Source organism: Oryzias latipes, chromosome 21, assembly GCF_002234675.1.
Source record: "Oryzias latipes chromosome 21, ASM223467v1".
Classification (NCBI taxonomy): Eukaryota; Metazoa; Chordata; class Actinopteri; order Beloniformes; family Adrianichthyidae; genus Oryzias; species Oryzias latipes.
The window spans coordinates 20,321,210-20,342,009 of NC_019879.2; the positions used below are offsets into that span (position 1 = coordinate 20,321,210).

Sequence of the window (20,800 nt, forward strand, 5' to 3'; positions counted from 1 at the left end):
GCATAACACGTTTTGCATTTTATTTGTCATTTTTTGACTCTACAAAAAGCTCAGTTCAGCTTATCTGTAAGGTGCGTGGTATGATCTACCCGAAAGGCTCTGAACTACACAAAAAGGGGAACAACATGTCTGATTGTATAAAACCACACTTTAAAAGTTAGAATTTCATTTTTTGATGATTATATAAAAAACCCCTATTGATGTCTGTCTTCAAGATTTGGCACAGATGATTAAAGTTTTAATCTTTAAAGAAGATTATAAAAAATGAGTTAACAGCAACTGTAGTCAAGATAAAGTGTGTTGAAGTAAATTTCATAGATAATAAAATTAAAGTGACTGATATCAATTTATTAAAATTATATCTATCCTTTTATTCAAATACTTAAAACAAAGAACCCCGAGAAATTCAGTTTCTATTTTTTCTTGTCCTCTTAAAAGACTTTTTGATTCCCATTCAGAAAACTTTTATGCAAAGATAATTCTTTATTTTTCTCTCAGAGACAGAGCTGGTCAGAAGCTGATGTCGCTGTCAGGGAGAGTCACGATCAGAAGGTCAATAAACCATGAAACGTGTTTACAGAGGAGCTGAAACGGATTACAGGGTCGATATCGCTTCATCACAATCATTACTTTAAATTAATGAGCACTATAAAATTTTTATGACTGAAGCAAAAACAGATCTTCATCATTCATGCCATCTACATTTAATGTTTATGTTACAGCATAATCATTAAACTTTGCTGGGCTAAGTTCAACCATAAAATCAAAGGATAGAGGGGGACATTGTGACAGCTTTGCTGACTAACTATATAGTCCATAGGTATACAGCAATGCTGAAAGATTTGGCCACTATTGCATTCCAATCATTCATTTACATTCTGCCAACTATCTGGACTATAGGTACCAGAAACAGTAGTTTGAGAATTGATCAACAATCCTCTGTCTCTAGCTGCATCCTTCTGCTTTTCAGTTCAGTGGACTGTAAATTTTCATTTTACAGAAGCTTGCACTACTTTAGAATTTCTGTGTAACTGTCTCCTGGATCTGACCCTGATTTATGCTTCAGTTTGTTCTCAAGCCATTAGCCCCCCCCCCCAACTACCATTTTGATGAAGTACACTGTATGGTATGTGATGATTTTTTTCTACTCAATCAGCTTGGACATGGCTGAACAATAATGTTTTATCAGAGAAACGGATCCAAAACCCAACTGTTTTACAACCTGGATGTGAGTTGTGACAATTAAAGTCAAATAAAAAAGACAATTTCATGAGAACCAACATGTATTTAGGAAAAAAGTTCAAACCTGCCATTGTTTTTTGTTTGTAACTTTTTAGCTGTTTGGATTTTTTTGCAGATCACGATCAAGGTAAAAAATATCCAGTTTTCCCATCTTCATATTGATTCCATTTAACTTTGTACTGCATGTACAGCACTTACTGTTCCTCAGGAATATTAGATATTCTCATTTACTTCTCCTCTCCTCTATTCTTTGTCATTTATTTATCATTTAGTTCTTCATGCCTGTGTTTGAAAGAGTGCCATTCATGTGAACCTAACGCTTCCTCTCCCGTCCGGGGGAGCAGGAGTGATTCCAATTGGTTCGTTTGTGGACCTCGCCTCTGGCTCCTCTGTGCTCCTGTAACTGTACTTGGCCGTGGACCTAGCCTCTGGATCGTCTCGCGCCCACAGCTGTCCCCCAATTCCATTTGCGTGAAGCCCATCTGCTACACTATTCAAACACGTAGTTGTAGAGTTAGATGAGCTAATTCTTACTTTAGTATGGCGGAGGCATCCTGCAAGGTGGTTACTGACAAGGAGACATGATGTGTGAGCTTTCACTCAGAAGATGCTAGCAAATGCAGTGATGAGGAGATGTCAGGTTTGAAGGTAGGCTGCTATTTATTTATGACATATAGATTGTCGGGAAACAGTGTGAGAAACAAATATATATCACGTTTAAAGGTTGTTTTGATGGTAAACATGCATTCATCCGATCACATTTCAAGAAGTTGCTGTGTTTCAAGGTTGTGGTTCTGTTAAGGAAACTACAAGGTAGCTTTTAGGTGTGTGTGACATCACAGCAGCGCCAGGCGCCTGCCGTGTAATGAGAGACAGAAAAGCAGTGTAAGACATGTTTTTGACGGTATAAAAAATGTGTTCTAACAAGGAAGTTGGACCTTTGATAAAGTCTATGACTCATCTGTTGCTCGCATGTTTACAACACATGACCACTGGCGACATTAGCTGTTTTGGTTCAGTTGCTGGAACTGGAACTTAGAACGGATTGTATTCAGACAGAAGAATCTCAGAGCGAATAGAAGTGGAAACGAACAGACACCACCTCGAAAGATGGGTTAGAGAGCGGTTCCTGGTCCCGGACCAGGGTTCGCTTGGGTGTTTTCAGACTAAAAATGTGTTCCGGATAATCAGGGGAAACAAACTCTAAGCGAACTGCCTTGTAGTTTACTTAAAGTGGGCCAAATGTGTACAGTCTGAATACACCCTAAAAGTTCTGGTACATTGCCTGTTCATCCTGGTAGAAGATCCCTCCTTAATGCGGAGACCCCTGAGGTTTCCTTTTTTTTCCCGGAATCTGCATTTTATTAGGAGTTTTTCCTTACCGAGAAGGAGGGTCTAAGAGCAGGGATGCCTAGTTTAGTTAAGTCTGTTTAGTTTAGTTTAGCAATTACCAATTATATTTTTTGACGGATTTCATGTTTTTATACAGATACCAGTATAAAGCCCATTAAGTATACTCTGTTGTAATATTGGATTGTTTAAATAATTGAATTGAAAAGATGACATGAAAATGGCATATTTGTGGGGAAGTTAGCAGGAATAATCACACCATCCTAAAACCAGATGCTAAACAGGGATGCTCAACAATAATATGATAGCTTTTGTTTCTATAATGTTTTTATATGGAGGAGAAATTATTTTCATTTGTGGCTTCAGTGTATGTTTAAAAGTGATTTACCAAATTTGTGGTTAGAATAGAATTTTTTTTACATTTTTGGACTTTTTTTGTAAGTCTGAAAAGTGATAAGATACGGTTCAATTTTTTAATGAGACATATAAAATGACAGGAGAAGACACTTTCATTTGCTACACACTCCACACTCGTACATTGAGAGGCAGAATTGTTCAGACGTGAAAACCAAGTGATGCTTCCTTGTGAAACAATCAGCAGTAAAAGAGATCCCCTGTTCAACACATAAATGGAAGCTGAGACTTGAGGAAATTAAATAGTTTTTAAAAGCGTTGGCGTGGATTAGCCATAGCATGATTTCCAGTTTCATCACAAGTACAGGAAATTTAAGCAGATGATAAATACCTGATGAAGGTGCCATGACTTGTTTCTGTTTCTTTTACAAATTCTATTGTGCCAGGTTTAAAAGTTGACAGATTCTACTGACTTTGACACTAACCCAATGTTATTTTATGATAACAAAATGGAAGAAGGTTTGATTAAAAACTACCTCTCCATTGAGTTAAACACAGTGACAAATCTGTCCCTCCAGTCACCAAGCAGGAGATGTAGGCTGAGCTTTAGTACAATAGGAGTGAAAGCAGCAGACGACTGACTGTGCTTGCTTTGCTGCTATTTGGAGCTTTTAGTCATTATCCAGTACATCGACTCAACTTCCACTCACCAGCCAATCACATGAGAGCAAGTCAGCACCAGAGGCCTGTTTTAGCCCACAATCAACACCCTGTGGATGCTGTCACGGTTGAGCTAAGTCCATTCTTAGTCCGCTTGGGACGAAAAACAACCGATGCTGTATTACCCCACACCACACTACTGATATGTAGGTTTTTTTTCTTCTCTATCATCCTGACGACTGGTATATGATGAAAAACTGAGTTATAAATGACCCTATAATTTTGTCTGCCTTTTTGGAAAAAAATGTGGGCATGTATGTCTTTATTTCTCCCTTTTGATTTGCACAGTTTTCTGAATTTACTGTCAAGGAATGCAAATGAGCAGCTGCAAGTTTAGCTGAACAGCAATAATCTCTGCCTGCTACATTTCTCATGTGCAACTCTATAGATCAGTTCATAATGCCAGTCACAAAACTATAGTTGCATGATACTGCAAAACTATTTGCATATAGGATATTCTTTTTCAGACTTTGGTTGAAGTAAATGTGCAATAGACTCTGGGGGGTGAATTAACGGTGTTTCGGCTGCAGACAGAAGATTGTTCTCTGCTGGATAGATAACTGCCACAAAGTCTTTCTCGGAGCAATTGCTATTATGCCCTAATGAAAGCAGTCACACAGTGTGAAAGTAAACATTTTATTGTGAAGTACAGAAGTCCCTGCTGCACTGCTTTTGTAAGCTCTCATTTCTATATGAGAGTAACACTGGAGTTTCAGAGGAACTCATATTTGGTATCAATTTAACAAAAGTTTTGAGCTGTGTGTTATACTAAAATATTTTTCTTTGCATTTATAACTTCGCAAAAAATAATAACTCTTCATTTAAGCACTTGTTTGAGTAGGTGCTTTTTGAAACTATTATAAAAACGAAGCATATTTATTTAACATCAAACAGGAAATTGAAGCAGTTACTCTTTGGGGAATGTGTACAAGGTACTTATTGATGTTTTTTAGTCAAATCTTTTTTTTTAATTATTGCATTAGGCTAAACTTAAAAATAAAGATAAATAGATTGATAGATTGTTTTGATTACCAGTACTTGATCATCCACAATTTGGGCTTTGAAGTGATCTAAAAAAGTAGTTGGAATTTTTTTTTTTTTATTGAAAAAAGTTTTTTCTGTTTCAAGATATGGTCCATCAGGGGGTTAGAATAGAAAATGTGGCAATTAAAACACATGGATTAAGAAGGGAAAAGGATGTACCGGTGGGTGCATGGTTGAAGGACATTTTTAGAGACAGTAGGCTGACTCTGTTTAACTGTGTGGAGCACAGGTGGGCAATGAGGCAACAACATATTGCATGGTAGCTTCATCCTCCCCGACTTGACATGACAAGTAATTTCTGAAGCTCGGGGGGCAGAGCATCACAGATGCTTTGGCAGAAGGAGGTAGGATGCGTAAATAGAAATCGGACTTAGAGGAAACTCACAGATAATGAGATTCTGTATATTTTACTGTAGAAACTCTGCTGTACTCTACCAAATTTGATCAATACCTATAAAAAATGGTTTCACCCGCTACAGTGCTAAATAACTCCGTCATGCCAAAATTTACATTTAGTTATATAAAAAGTTATTCTTTTGTGTTTTTTTCTATTAAAGGTGATGCTAAATTAAGTGGAATCCTGCATTTAATGGTAGATAAGCGACATAGAAGGGGTTCACTTAGATGAAGTAACATTTAAGTCTCATAAAATTTTAATTGTTGATTTCTTTTATGAAACCCTTGATGTCTGAATTTCTTTCCAGAAATGATTAATTTTTAAAAAATCAATTAATTTTGGACCTGAAGTTTGCATCAATTGGTGCCGATGGATTTGTTTTGACATTTTGTGGAATAAGCCCTTTTAATTTTAAAAATATCAACAAAAATGAAGTATCAATGTGTGACAAAACAGTAAACTTAAGACGAAAACAATTTATTAACATTAAAAATGTTACACATTTATCATCAGGAAAACCATTGAAAACAGCTAAATGAAAGTCTTTGACAAATCATGCTGTTTGTCTAAAGTGCTACAATTGATTTTCTTGGTTTATGTACAGAATTTGGTTAAGTAATTCATTTATATGCTAAATGTTTCATCATTGTTGGCATAAAAAAGCCAGAAAAAGTGAAGCAAACCCCTGTGAGGCTCAGGAGCTTCATCCTGGAGTTAGGATGGGCTCGTGCAGCTCCGGATTTTTGCGCGCATCTCCATCTTCTCCATCCCAGAAACAAAGTGTAAATGTCCGTCGTACTTTTTTTTCTTCAGTAGGCTCCCACAACTACTGCGTCCACCTCTTTGGACGGTCTCCTGTCCGTTACCAAAAAGTTGATCATCCCTTCTGACTTGATGAGGAGGTTGCAGCCCAAGAAAAAGATGCCAAACACCACTGTGAGGGACAGGACGCACATGACGGCGATCTGGACCACCCTCATGATGAAGAGGCTCCTCTCATCCGGAGCGGCGGCCACAAAGCCGTTGTCCGTCACCACGGAGGAAAAGTTACAGCAGAGAAACTCGCCCGTCTTGTTGCTGAAGAGCCCGCTCTCTGTTTGGTTCAGCGTAGTGTGATTCATCTCTACAGTCGGGTGAAATCAAACTTTTAAAAAGCGGGAGTGGAGGGCGGAGAGGGAGAGGAGAGGAAAAAGCCAGTCTCATCGGTGGAGAGGAGCGGACGGACCGGCGCGGCGGACGGACGAAGTTCGGCTGCATCCGACGGCGCAGCGCTGGAGTTGAGAAAGCGGCGGCGGCGGCCTCGCATTACCGGAGAGTTCCTGTGCGCCGTTAGCGGTTTCAGAGCCGAATGAGAGCCCGACCCAGCGGCCAGAGATGTTTACACTCCACCTGTTCAGGCGGATACAGCAAGAGCGCCACCAACCGGCGCATCCTCCTGCATCCTTTAATGTTATCCCAACCCTTTTTCATTTACCCATAAACACACTTTTATCTGCTCCAGCATGGTGCAAATGTGTTTTTTAGTATGTCATGGAACTTGTAAAAATGCAGAAATTTAAGGCAAAAAGGAACATTCAAATAAAATGAGTAGGCCTGCTCTACACTCTACAGCCTGTTAACCCTTGTGCCGTAGGCACTTTAACGTGGGAAGTTGGGTCATATAGACCCACTAGACAGTGCGCTGAACCTTTTTTCTTCAATGATTTATGAATCTCACTGGTGTCCATGGATTACATGAAATCTTTCCACCTTTATCCACATTTGTCAGGGTATGGATGGGGTCATCTAAGATAGCACAAGGGTTAAAAATAAAAAAATAGGTGACAGTATATAATATTTAAGATTTTTAACTTCTTTTAAATATTTTTTAAAAGAAGGGTTAATGGGACCAACCTGTCATTTGTTTATACTGTTGCCTCATAAGTCCGAATATGTCTAATTAATCTAGTAATGCATGTATATCAAAAAGTTGTTACTCCCTAAAGGACAGAGCACTTGTCATTAATTGGGTAGGATGATGGATATATATATATATATATATATATATATACCATATATATACCATATATATATACCATATATATATATATATATATATATATATATATATATATATATATATATATATATATATATATATATATACCATATATATACCATATATATATACCATATATATATATACCATATATATACCATATATATATACCATATATATATATACCATATATATATATACCATATATATATATATATCTTTTGTAAAAATTGTACTCAGGTTCAACACAGCTGCCATGAAATAAAGCTACATTGATAAGGACAAGCAGCCGTTCAACTGCAGGAGATATTGTTCATTCTGTCATTTAGATTTATGAGTCAAAATATCCCAGCAAACCATGGTATTTACCAGGATTTTAATTGGAAAATCCAGTATCATAAATCATGTGTTTTTAATGGTTTCGCTGAGATAGATGTCACTCTGTCTTGGAAACTAGGCTTACTAAACCGTTAAAAAATTGGTGGTAAAAGTAGGACATTTAATTGCCTTAATGACAAATTTGTAAAAAAAAAAAAAAAAAAAAAAAAGTTTCTTTTAAGATGTTATGCTGTCGTGGAGCGCTGATTTGCCTTTGTAATATTTTGACAGGAAGCTACTTTTGAAGTTTTAAACCAATCATTTGTGGAGTTTGATAACTGGTATATTTGTTGTTCTATGTCAGTATTATTTCAGGCAAATGTAATGATTTAAAAATATATATATATTTTTTGTTTTTATTCAGTATAATATTGATTTTGATTTTAATTTATTCATTTATTTCAAGCATTGTAGTCAAAGCAATAAAGAATTTACACATATTTATCAAACTCATTACAGAAATGATGAAATGCATAGATTAAAAAGACAGAAAATAAAACAAAACAAAAACTTCACTTGAATCACATTTGCTTAATTAAATACAGTGATCATTAACTAAAGTATAAGTAGAGTTTAATTCATTGCTTGAAAAGGAGTGGGAAGAAGCAAGCTTATATAATCCCACCCCTACTGAGTTCATTCATTTGATAGTTTTACAGTGTTTTAAATACGGTTCTGATCAGATAGGTTCTCTTGAAATAACAAAATCCAGTGCCCAGAAATGATTGATGATCTTCAGAAAACATTCATTCATGATTTCAGTAAACAGTAACGGTACCGATATGTAATAATAATTGATTATCATTAGAATACATCATAACATTAAACCAGAAATTATTGCTACATATTGCAGATCAAGTAAACAAAATCAATAGCTTATTGATTGTAATTTAAACATTTCAGTAATCATTATTGCACATTACAATGTAACACTCAGTGGTTGTAATTAATATAGCTTTGATTATTTCACCACAATCAAGTTCACACATGTATTTGGAATTATTCAAACACCTGTTGATCCTTAAATCCTCTTATCTTCATATCCTGAGATAAGAGTTTCTTTATACCTTTTCTTGAATATTTGAACATTTCTTGAGCTCATTCCTTAAACCGTTCCAAAGTTTAGTGCCACACACCGACACACAGAAACTTTTCTTTGTGGTTCTTATCAATTCGATCTTGAAGTTCCTACATCCCCTCAGTCTGTAGCCTCCTTCATTTTCTAAGAACTGTTTTTGGATATTGAATGGTAACGATTTCCAACTGGCTCTGTATAAAAGTTGTGCAGTGTAAAAATCCACAAGGTCATGCAGTTTTAAAAGTCTTGATTGATAAAATAGATTGTTTGTATGATCGAGATATCCGGCTTTATGTACAATTCTGACGGCTCGTTTTTGAAGTAGAAAGAGAGGATGTAGTGAGCTCTTGTAATTATTCCCCCAAATTTCTATACAGTAGGTGAAATATGGTAACATTAAGGAGCAGTACAATAAATATCTACTGTTGTATCCTAATATATGTTTCGATTCATTTACGATTGAAAAACTTTTTGAGATTTTAGTTTGTATGTGTCTGATGTGTGGCTTCCAACTTAGTTTGTCATCGATAAAAACCCCTAAGAATTTTATTTCTGTAACACTTTCGATTAAGACATTATTTATTTCAATTGAGAGCTCTTTATTTGCATTGTAGTTTCCAAAAAACATCACTTTGGTTTTATCTAGGTTCAAAGATAATTTGTTGTAATCCATCCATAATTTTATTTTGTTTAACTCTGTGTTCACCACCTTGATAAGTTCCCTATGATTGTCTGTAGAATAAATAAATATTTGTGTCATCAGCAAATAATATGAGTTTCATAAGCTTTGAAACAATGAATATATCATTTATGTAAATATTGAATAGCAGCGGGCCCAGAATTGATCCTTGTGGGACACCACAACTTATCTCTTTGGTTTCTGATGTATATTCATCAATCTTGACAAATTGTTTTCTTCCCGTTAAATAGCCTCTGACCCAAGTTAGCGCTAGTCCTCTGATCCCATACTCTTCCAGTTTGTCAAGTAGGATGTCATGATTGAGAGTGTCAAATGCTTTTTTAAGTCAATGAAAATTCCAGCTGCATATTTCTTTTTGTCCAGAGCGTTTGTGATTTCCTCCACAGCATCAATGATAGCCAATGAGGTTGATCTATTTTCTCTAAAACCAAATTGGTTTATATTTATAATGTTATGTTTTTCAATAAATAAATCTAATTTATCATTGAATATTTTTTCTAAAATTTTTGAGAATTGTGGAAGAAGAGAAACAGGTCCATAGTTTGTAAATTGGTGTTTGTCTCCACTCTTATAGATAGGAATCACTTTGGCTATTTTCATTTGGTTTGGGAATCACCCAGTTCGTAATGATAAGTTACATAAGTATGTTAGAGGCTTAGATACAATATAAATGACTTTTTTCACCACCTTCATATCTATATCTTCACAATCTTTTGAGTTTTTACTCTTGAAATTATTCACAATTGATGTCAGCGCATTTTCGGTTACATCAGAGAGAAAGATTGAGTGTGGGATCCTGTCGATGGGTGGATTATTGTCTTTGCTAGTTTTGCATTTTGGAATTTCCGCTGCCAACTCTGGACCCACGTTTACAAAGTAGTTATTGAAACCGTTTGCTGCTACATTGATGTCATAGCTTTGACCATTCTCATCTGTAAAGTAATCTGGATAAGTTCGCTTTTTTGTCCCATTTTTAATGATGTTATTTAATATTTCCCAAACTCGCTTTACGTTGTATTTATTTTCATTCAGTAGATTATTGAAGTGCACTTTTTTACTGTAACGTGTTATTTCAGTTAGTTTATTTTTATATGACTTATATCTTTGTTCAGTTTCTCTTGTCCTCTGTTTTAAGAATTTTTTATAGAGGTTATTTTTCTTTTTACAAGCATTTTGTAGACCGGTTGTTAACCAAGGGCATTTGGCAAATTTGTTCTTGAATTTATAAATTGGACAGTTCTTATTGTAAAGTGAGCTAAATATTTCTAAAAAACATTTATAAGCAATATCGACATCTTTTACTCTGTACACAGAGTTCCAGTTTTGTCTGGATAAGTCATTATTTAGAGCATTCATGTTTTTTTCATTTCTTAGCCTTTATTTGTTTTGCGAATTTCCAAACCAGATGGACAAATGTATCCACCTTTTTCTATAGTATGTACTGACATCTGCTGGATGATTTTAAAGTAAAGTAACACTTTCTCATCTGCTTATAATATTTAGGGGCAGAAACCCAAAGTTTCAGGTGTTCTTCTATTATGCAAAGTTCAAAGGGTTCAGAGGTAAAGCAGCCAATCTTTGATTGGAAGATCGCAGGTTCAGTTCCTGCCCTGCCAGCTCATGTTAAAGTGTCCTTTGGCAAGACCCTGAACCCCACAGAGCTCCCGGTGGTTACAGGTTGGCGCCAGTGTTTGGCAGTGGAGCCGCCATCAGTGTGCGAATGTGTGGGACTGAGACTGTGTAGCGCTTTGGGCCTTAGAAGGTTGTAGAACGCTGTAGGTTTAAGCCCTTCACAAAGAAAATATGAAAAACACTACTGACAAACGCAAAACTTGTAAGTGTAGGTATTGTGACCTATGAAATTTAAATGAAATTTAAATTAAATTCTAGGCATGGTCTGGACTTTTGTTGCCCACCCAGAGGCAAAAGCAACACTGTACATCAGCAGATGGCAGCATTGTTCAGCAAGAACCTTTCCACATGTAAGTACATCTATCCACCCATCCTGCACACATTCATGGCTTGCTGGTGTTTAGTAGTAGGTGGGTGGAGCAACTGAATCTTTAACACTTTCTCTAAAGGCAAAATGTAAAATAAATTAGCAGATAAAATAAAGGGATATGACAGAAAAAGCCACAGTAATTAAACTGATTTTTACATTTTAATGTAAATGTTGATGTGTGCAAAACATAAACAGAGACACTTCATACCCAGGACGTTTCCAGTATTATGTCTTTCCTTCAGACAAACACTACAGGTCAAGCAAAGTAAGGACAAAAATGCATCAGAAAAGTTTTTACACGACTGCAATAAATGTGTTAAACACGGAAGCTTTGTAATTAAATCTGGACTTCTTCTTCTAGAGTGCTTGAACTGTGCAACAGGGGAATTTCTTTTTTAAATTCATGGGTATGTGGTCTTGTGGTGTTTTATTTTAGATCTTTAAATTTTTTTTTATTTTTTAAATTTCTTAGTTGTGTATCTTGTTTTTTTTAGTGAATATTGCACTTTTATCAAGCAATAACATAACTTTAACTTGTAACCAAAGTATACACTTTTTACACATTCTAACATATAATTTATAATTCTTTGTTGAAATTGTTTTAATGTGCGTTAAACTAACCAGGAAGCACTTTTTGAATTTCATTGTACAAGTGACAGTGACAATAAAGTTATATTTTATTTATTCTGTTCTATTCTATTCTATTCTATTCTATTCTATTCTATTCTATGTTTTAATTGAATTAAAAGAGGAGCGTCTAGTAAACCGGGCCCTTATTTTAATAGATTTAACTTAATGAATTAGTTTAATCATGTAAAATAAAATACTATAGCACATTAAATGATAAAGAATAAATACAAATTGGAAAAGAAAAACATCCTTAGAAATAGTTTAATAATAAAGTACATTTTTACAAGTATGCTAATAATAATAATGCAAATATTAGGCTAAAACAGATCAACAAAAAATGTATTTTGTGTTGCGTTTTTTAGGTTTTAGATTAATTGTAATAATATAAGTATGATCATTTCTGTATTAGATCATTTCATTCAGAGGTGGCTCAGCCGGTGGAAGAGCTCGCTTTAAGATTCCCATGAGCGGCGTCCCTCTCAGCCAATCAGAGAGGACCTTGGCGACACGTGCGGGTCAGGCTGAGCTGAGGTTAGATTGAGCATTATTATTATAACGCCTACTGCCCTCCTGTCGTTCCAATGTTTATTTGCAGGACAGGTGCGTCTGTTTCGGAGAACGCGGTGCTTTCTGGAAGAAGAAGAGGAGCTTCCGTTTAGACCTTCCCAGAATGCCGCTGTCCTGCTGCGGCTCTTTCTCCAGAACCGTCTGAATTCGCAGAGGTGGAGGCTGGAGCGTGCTGAACGCTGCTGTCAGTGTTACGCTCAGTGATGGACTCTAACTTAGCTGTCCGTTGGGAACATGATCAGCTTGCACGGCTGGTATGTCGGTGTTAGTTTTGACACGCCTAGTGAAGGTAAGTAAGTCTTCTCTGGCTTTCCACACTTCTATGCACACGTTCCACCTGCAAAAACGCCAGTCCTTCCTTGCATTACAATCAATGGCGCTAAGACACCGGCTGTGGTTTTTCTTCTATAGGATTAATTGAAAGAGAGATGATGATGATGTGCTGATCTTCTAGGCCTCTTTCTGACACATGCATGGAGCTATGGAAGCATCATTATGTATTCCCATCACTAACCTATTCACAAGAACGTTTGTCCACAGGCATTGGAAAAAAAATGATCACTGTTTTAAGGCTTGCTGTAATAATTATTTGGTGATGTTCAGCATATAAAACAAGCTCCAGTCATTTGCCTAATAGGTTTTAAGAGATCAGCTCCATAATCACCTCCTGTTCCGGGGAGGGCTTTGGGTATAGATTAGTATTTTTCAGTACTGGTGCCATGTGGCCATGGATCATTTGTCAAATCCAGGCCAAATAGTGCAAAGATAAAAGCACTGGTTGCGTTGAAATAATCTATGCTTCATGGTAATAAACTTTAAAGCTTTGACCAACAAACTCTGAATCAGAAAAAGATCAAATAATTTGAATAATTTTATGTCCTGCTCCTTTGTGTTTTTTTTTTAAGTTTTTTTTTTTTTTCAATAAATGCACTCACCGATTATTGTTTTGTTCTTAAGCACAAACTGTCAAGGCTCCTCAAGAGGTTGGGTTAGTTATATCAAAGGCACACTCAGTTTAAGCAGTCTTGCATGAGAAAACATTAGATGCACCTCCACCATATGAACTGAGAATTGAGCATGCAGCACTCCATCAGACATTTTTCCAAGCAAGGATGCAGCAAATGACTCAATTAGCTTCTGTTTGATTAAAAAGTTAATGAAGGCTGCTGTTCTACAAGATGGGGTGACTTGAGAGCCACAATGGAATTAAGCTCTGTCTTTGCAGCCAGAAGAGAGTTCTGTATGCCCCCTGTGCTCTCATATGCTAGAAAGACCTCTTTTTCAGCATGCCACTACAGTTTTGTTAGGAATACTATCTAATTAATGCAATGATTTATGTTACTGAAGGAAATAAAATGTAGTCCTCGCTTCAAATAATAATAAAAAAAAAACACAAATGAGCAATAGCACAGCAAATATTAAAAAACATTTAAAGAAATCAGTTATACAGTTTTGCTATATCAGTGACGTCAGCCTCTGAAATATTTTTTACTCATTTGTTTTCGATATGTGTTACTGTTTATAATAATGTATGATTTGGGTAGGATTCGAGAACTATTGTTTAACCAGCGTCTTCTCACTCTGAAGCTAGAGGCTAACCACTACACCACTGTGCAGCCCAGTCTGTAAAATTCTCTTACCAAATGGAATGAAAGACGTGCATTTAAAAAAAAATACATATCTTTATAAAAGCTTTTAGGCTACAATGTTGTCGATTTCATCATATAAAATGTTTTCTTAGCTGTTTTGTTAAAGAAAAAAAAAATCATTTTTTTTGTCCCAAAATAAAACAGTATAGAGTTTTTTTAAACCATTCTTGAAAATAATCAATTTCACTTTAATGGAGGATTTTTTTGTTTTTCATTTTTTTATGTTTATATACGAAGAGGATTAGGGGCATGAAGAAAAAAAAAATTCTGCCTTTTTCTCAGAATTCTGAGAAAACATCAAAATCCAGAGATTAAAGTAAAATTCTTAGGTCAAAGTCATAATTCAAAGATTAAAGTCAGAATTCTTTTTGACTCTTCATTTATTTTTTTCTGATGACCCTAATCCTCTTCCGTATTTATGTATGCTACACGTGCTGAGGGAGGTTTTCTCGTCAGTGAAAGGCCTTCTTCCCTCTGTGGTCATATTTTTCATCCCCTCTGCCTAACATATTGACCCGCTCTTATAGAACTGTATGGTTAGGTGCTTTGATAGCAGTTGTGTAATAGATCATTGAGTCATTTTATGTGGCTTGAAAGTTTTATTTTAGCCCTTTTGTTACGTACATTGTAGGTGTTTTCTTATATTCTGGGTATTTTGACCAGGATCTGCCATGATTTTACATAGTAGTCATGCTCTTGTGTGACAATGGGACTATGAGAGCTTATTTACAAACTCTAAAGCAACGTGCCATGCATACCCGTCAGAATTAGAGTCTGCCCCCCTAAAAAAAAATTAACTTGCCCCATGGGTTTTGATGTAATCTTAGACATATTGAAAAATATAAACCTTGGGCATTATTTAAGAGCTTAGAACTGCAGGAAAGAAGTAATCATCTATGCAGATCGGTCTGATTTTAGAAGCTCTTCATTGTGTGTATGTGTTTTTTTATATCATACTTTATATATAGCCATGTTTAAGTCTGTCATTATGAAGCATGGGCTGCAAACACATCATGAAACGCAATCATTGATCTGTTTGCAGCGTAAGGGGAAGTGTTCTGCCGCACGTAGTGTTTCTGCAGTCTTCCCAGAGCCGTATTGTCGACTGCAGTGATTTATCTGCAGGTATGTACTTCATGCAGCTGCATGGTTCAGGAAACAGCGAGTGTTGTTTGGATTATCAGTGCTCTGTGATCTGTGTGGGGATGAAGCCAGACAGAGGCCATCCTGTTTTTGAAAGAGGTAAGAAGTAGCTCAGGGTTAGGTGATGATGGACTTTCAGAGAGAAGAGAGTGGGGGTGGAAATAGGGGGTGGGCAAGTAATTCTCACCTTGTTAGAAATGAATTCTAGGGTTAGTTGGACATTTAAATGGTTCTAATGTTGAATATTGATTTTAGTGCTTCTGCTTAGGTTTAGGACCAGAGTGCACAAGGACCTTAACCTATGAGGCGAGGGTCAGGTGAGGGGCTGGTGGAGAGGGCTGCATTCCTGCTTGTTTTTCAACATACCCTGCTCTGGCATGTTCTAATTGGCTGGACACACCTGAACGAGGTAATCAGCAGGTAGTTGTATCTAGAAAACATGCAGACACTCTGATCCTTTAGACCAGTGGTCCCCAACCCCCGGGCCACGGACCGGTACCGGTCTGTGAGCCGCACAGAAAGAATAAATAACTTGCATTACATCCGTTTTATTTATTTCAGAATCTGAAAGATGTTTTATTTAAAAAAATTGCCCGATTCTCTGTTACATCCATCTATGTCACTCTTGACGCAGGCCAAGGCGCTCTTCTCGGTCACCTGATATGTTACAGCCAAAATAAACCCAGGAGCTAGAAAAATGAGTAAAAAACAAACATCTTTGGAAAGTTTCTTTTCCAAGGTGAAAACACCCAGCCAGGAGACAAAAGAGGAGCCTTCAACTTCCATAAAAAGAAAGCTACATTTAATAGACAGTACTTCTTTTTTGCACCATTAGTGTGGGAAGGGGAGAGGATAATGACACCTGTGCGATGTACAATGTCATGCGTGTCAAAATAAAAGCTCATAGTTTGTCTTGCACGCCTCTGTTCCTCCTTTATCGTAACATTGCTACAATATTAATGCGCCACATTGTGAAGACCGGTCCGTGAATACTCTGTCTGACGACATACCGGTCCGTGGCGATTAAAAAGGTTGGTGACCACTGCTTTAGCCATGAATCGCCGCCTCTGGGTTAGGTTGTACAAATGTGCGCCATTTAAATGTCTTTAACCCTTGTGCTATCTTAGATGACCCCACCCTTACATTGACGTGTTCTCCCTACCATGACAAAGGTGGATAAAGGTGAAGATAATTTCATGTAATCCATGGACACCAGTGAGGTTCACAAATCATTGAAGAAAAAAGGTTCAGAGCACTGTCTAGTGGGTCTAGATGACCCAACTCCCAATGATAAAGTGCCTAGGATAGCACAAGGGTTACGAAGAACTGCTGAACTTTCAACAAACAGATAAACTTATACTTCAAATATTTCTGGAGATGCCCATACTTGGCAAAGTTGACAAAATACCAGTAAAACTTTTCATGTTCCTTTTTTCAGTAATAATCTTTAAAATGGTTGAAAATAATATGAAAGCGGCAAAAAAAGAAAAAACATTTATTCATTTTCTTAACCCGTTTTGTCAGGTCCCTAAGCGGTGTACTGTTTCAGGTCCCCCAGCCGGGACTTGAACTGGGGGCCTTTTTGCTGTCAGGCAAGAGCGCTAACCACTGTCCCGATGTGCAGCCAAAAAAATATTTAAATTACTTAGTTAAATTAGTTAAATTCTTACTCATCAGTTGGTGAACCATTATAATAAAAAAATGACTGTTAAAAAATTTGTCTCCTTTTTGTAATTTATTTTTATTGAATGGGCAAACACTAGATGCTGAGTATTGTGTAAAGGTTTCCCTTAACAATATTGATTTAGCTAAATATATTGTACAAGATTGTATTGCTCTGCAACCTTCATTTTCTCCAAAAGATACGACATTCAAAGTAAGAGATTTAATCCTCTTGATAAATGGTTGTTGATTTTTTTCCCCTCCAAATAATCAATAAAACCAACTCTTTGGAGGATGCTGTTGCTGTAGCATCGGTCTATTAGCTTTAAGGAGGTGCTAAGAATATTTCCTCTGAAGCCACACAGCAGGATAACACCCAGAGGTCCACAGTCAGTGTTTTCTTTAATGTAAAGCTTTCCCGTGTGTGTGTGGTTTTATAGCCAGGGGCCAGCATTATCTGCTACAGGTGGTTTAAACATTGGAACACGCTAAAAACAGTGGATCCCATAATAAGACATGGCCTTTGATCAGCTAGCTGTAGTCACAGTGAAAAAAATCAGCAAATGAGGTTCAGTTGAGGATTACAGCAGAAATGCAAAGTTAAAGTAACTGTCCAAGAGTATACTTTGCTCTTAATTTTGTTATGGAATAAATGCACTTATTTTCCGAAATACTTTTTTTGTTGTTGTTTCATGCAGCATTTTTTTGCCGTTATCCTTAAATGTTTATTTTTAGTTATTTGCATACTATTAAATACCCAATACCTTCACTAACAAGCTGATTGACTCATTTGTTAGGAAAAATTCCTCAATGTTTTTCTTTTTAAGCCTTTAATGGAGGTGAACGGGGGAAACACATTGATTTGTTTTCTGTGTCACAGCAAAAATATGGATATTTTAAATGCTGAAATAAAACTACTTATAATAATACTGACACTTCCTGACACCTTTCAGCCAACAAAACCAATCATCTATCTTTTAAGATCCAGTTTGACAAAAAAAATAAAAAATAAAAGATGATTAATTTTTTCTGCAAAAAGGTACCAGGACCCATTTTTATACCCATTACATTTCACTTTCAGAGGCCCTTTGGATTGAGAGCTTCCTTAATGATTTTAGCAGCACTGCTAAAGAAGTGGTGGTTGTCTGTAAGGAAGGAATTAGAAAAGTCTTCATTATGTCTCAACCCAGTCTCTGTCTGTTTTGGACAGTGGGAATGCCAAAGATTTATCACAATTTGTCACACAAAACAATAACTGTTTATTTGACAGTAATGCTTGGGGTTCAGAGTATGAAATTTTAATGGTTGAAGCTCTTGATATTAAAATATTACATCACTTTCGTTAAACATTTTTAGGAACCACGTTTCAGCTGTTTTGTGTTTGAAAAAAACAAAATGTACGACAAGAATAGTCATAAGTCAAAAATGGTGAAAAGTGTCACTTTTTGAATCGATTTTCAAATAGAAACATTGTTGTTTTAAAAAAAAAAAAACAAACTCAATAAACCCTTCTTCTGAATGTATATGGAGACCCAAAATTTGAAGAAACTGATTTAAAAAGATGTTTCCAGTTAATGTTGTTATACTTAATTTGTGGATTTTTATTGTACTGTCAAATAACGTAAAAAATTCACTTTAGTTTTTTCTGATTCTTGGTTTTTGAAGTGTAAAAGGATAAAGCAGTTATACATTTCTTGTAAAACTCTCGCTTCATTTACTATTTTCCTTCTTTTCTAGGATGAGGCCTCCTGGTCCACCCTGTCTGGCCACGCTGCATTTTCCCCTGCTCTGTCTCCAGTCTTTTAACATCTCGCCAGCAGCCTGAGCTTCTCTGAGCACAAGCTTGCTGCTTGTCTGCCTGGTTGAGCTCTTGGGAGAGGCGATGCGGCGCTTTGTCTACTGTAAGGTGGTGTTGACCACCTCCTTGGTGTGGGTGCTGGTGGATGCTTTCCTGCTGCTCTACTTCAGCGAGTGCAACAAATGTGATGACAGAAAGGACCGCTCTCTGCTCCCAGCCCTCAGAGGTGAGTTTATGCTGAGGTCAACAGCGGGATCATTCATTTACAGTTTAGAATGAAGAAGAAAATATTGTGCTTTAAAATTTTTTTTTTACCTGAAAACTAAAATGCACAGTTAAATATTTTTCTAAATTGACAGGTCTTGAAGTGGAGTCATAATATCTTCTTCCTTGAAACATTTTGCCGCTCGTCCAAGTGGCTTCATCAGGTGTTCTGCTGAAGCACTAGGAAGTAAAGTGTACGACTAAATTATGCAATAATACAGGGAGAAGGTAACAGACCATTGCACCATGGGTCACATATGAGCTTTGTTCCAAAAACATAAATGCTGCTTTTGTTTGATTTAATAGAAACACAAAAAGATAATTGAATAATAAATTGAATAAAATATTTCAAACTAAGCAGCTTGTCTAAGAAAGCATTACAATGACCAGGATCCCTCACAACAATGATGTCTGCTTTCCAAATGAAGTCAGTGACAATAGAGGGGCACTGTTTGTTTTTCTGGGGTGCTGAGGAAAAGAAGCCCCTCTGACTTACATTTTTCAAAACCGGTAATCTATCTGTAGAAAACATATAAAATCGGAATCCCATAATCCCTTTTAGGGTCACAGGGTAGCTGTAGTCTCCTATCCCAGCCACTGTTGGGCGAAGGTGGAGTACATTCTGGACAGGTCGTCAGTCTGTCGTAGGGCTACACATTCTCACATTCACACCTAAGGGACAATTTAAAGTCATGGATTAACCTATGAAGCATGCTTTTGGACCATGGAAGGAAGCCGGAGTGCCCTGACAAAAACCACAGAACTCCAAACAGAAAGGACCCAGCTGGGATTTGAACCAGGCCCTGAACCAGGGAGGTGAGGGTGTGAACCACTACACCACCATGCAGCCCTGAAACTTAAACATAAACACAAATCAAACCATACAAACATGTTATTTGAAAAAAGACCTTTTTAAAGTGCAACAAAAAGCAAAACAATAACAAAAACAAAACTAATTTAATAATTTTGGTTTTTAATAAAACCTTTAAAAATTAGCTTTGACAAAAAACACTGAAAAGTTGGAGTTGGCACAATGTATATCCAAGGCACTTAAAAGAATAAAGAAAGATATTCTGATATTCAAAAACACTTTTGAAAGTACGATGAATCATAGTGATTCAGTGTTCCTTTCTGGTCAAGGGCCCCAGGCATTTGATTTCCTGGTCTGTTGCTATGCAACGCCCCTGGTTGTAGCTCACCTTGATGTCTATGAATAAAGAGAGAAACGTATTTGTGATGCTGCAAGGTCAGTGCTAAACAGGCAAACACTTTGGATTTATAAGAGAGAAACAAATTGTTAGAATTTCAAATATAATTCAATGTCCTTGTGAACTGTTTTGGAACCGTTGGCTTAGATGACCCATTTTTCAAAGCCATGCTTATGGTTCTCTCTCCTCTCACTCATGAAAAAAGAACCCTGCTCCCACTGTGAGTAAATTCAACAGCATGCAGATTTTTATCTTGATTATATTGCATGCAAGTTATTTTTTTCTACTTTTTTTTTAAACTTACCAAAACCTGTCAATAAATAACGTTTTTTGAACAAACTGAGATCCCATTTGCTGAATTATCACTGGAAAATCTGCATGAACAACAGAAGGTGCTTTTTGCCATTTTATTTCTGTATTTGATCAATTTATATCCTTGACCACTTAAGTTACTTTTTGATTTTTATACCTGGCCTAGGTCAAAATACATTGTTCTTCTTTAGCAGAGCCCATTTCCTCACATGCCCTTAAGAAAGCAGGACTTCTAAGTTTTTAAGAGGCTTACTAATCTGCTTT

General features: G+C 36.5%; 2 protein-coding genes across 9 annotated transcripts in view; one reads left to right on the forward strand and one right to left on the reverse strand.

The window, feature by feature from the left end:
• Window positions 1-5,563: 5,563 nt before the first annotated feature.
• On the reverse strand, window positions 5,564-6,490 carry rprm (reprimo, TP53 dependent G2 arrest mediator homolog). Its single transcript, XM_004081717.4, has one exon. It carries the CDS (start codon window positions 6,226-6,228, stop codon window positions 5,917-5,919), a length of 312 nt encoding a protein of 103 aa, XP_004081765.1. The 5' UTR covers window positions 6,229-6,490; the 3' UTR covers window positions 5,564-5,916.
• Window positions 6,491-12,453: 5,963 nt separating this feature from the next.
• Window positions 12,454-20,800, forward strand: part of galnt13 (polypeptide N-acetylgalactosaminyltransferase 13) — a 44,159-nt gene continuing 35,812 nt past the window's right edge. For 2 of the 8 annotated variants that reach the window (XR_002292725.2, XM_023950722.1), the window contains exons 1-2: window positions 12,456-12,789; window positions 18,692-18,978. Coding sequence is in view for 6 of the 8 variants with exons in the window: in XM_023950722.1 (XP_023806490.1) it covers window positions 18,837-18,978 (142 nt within the window). In the remaining 2 variants the exon portion in view is untranslated. Of the gene's footprint in view, window positions 12,790-15,191; window positions 15,275-15,560; window positions 15,702-18,691; window positions 18,979-20,800 lie in introns of those variants that run through there. The other 6 variants (XM_020712924.1, XM_023950726.1, XM_023950723.1 and 3 more) reach the window with 5 other exon arrangements.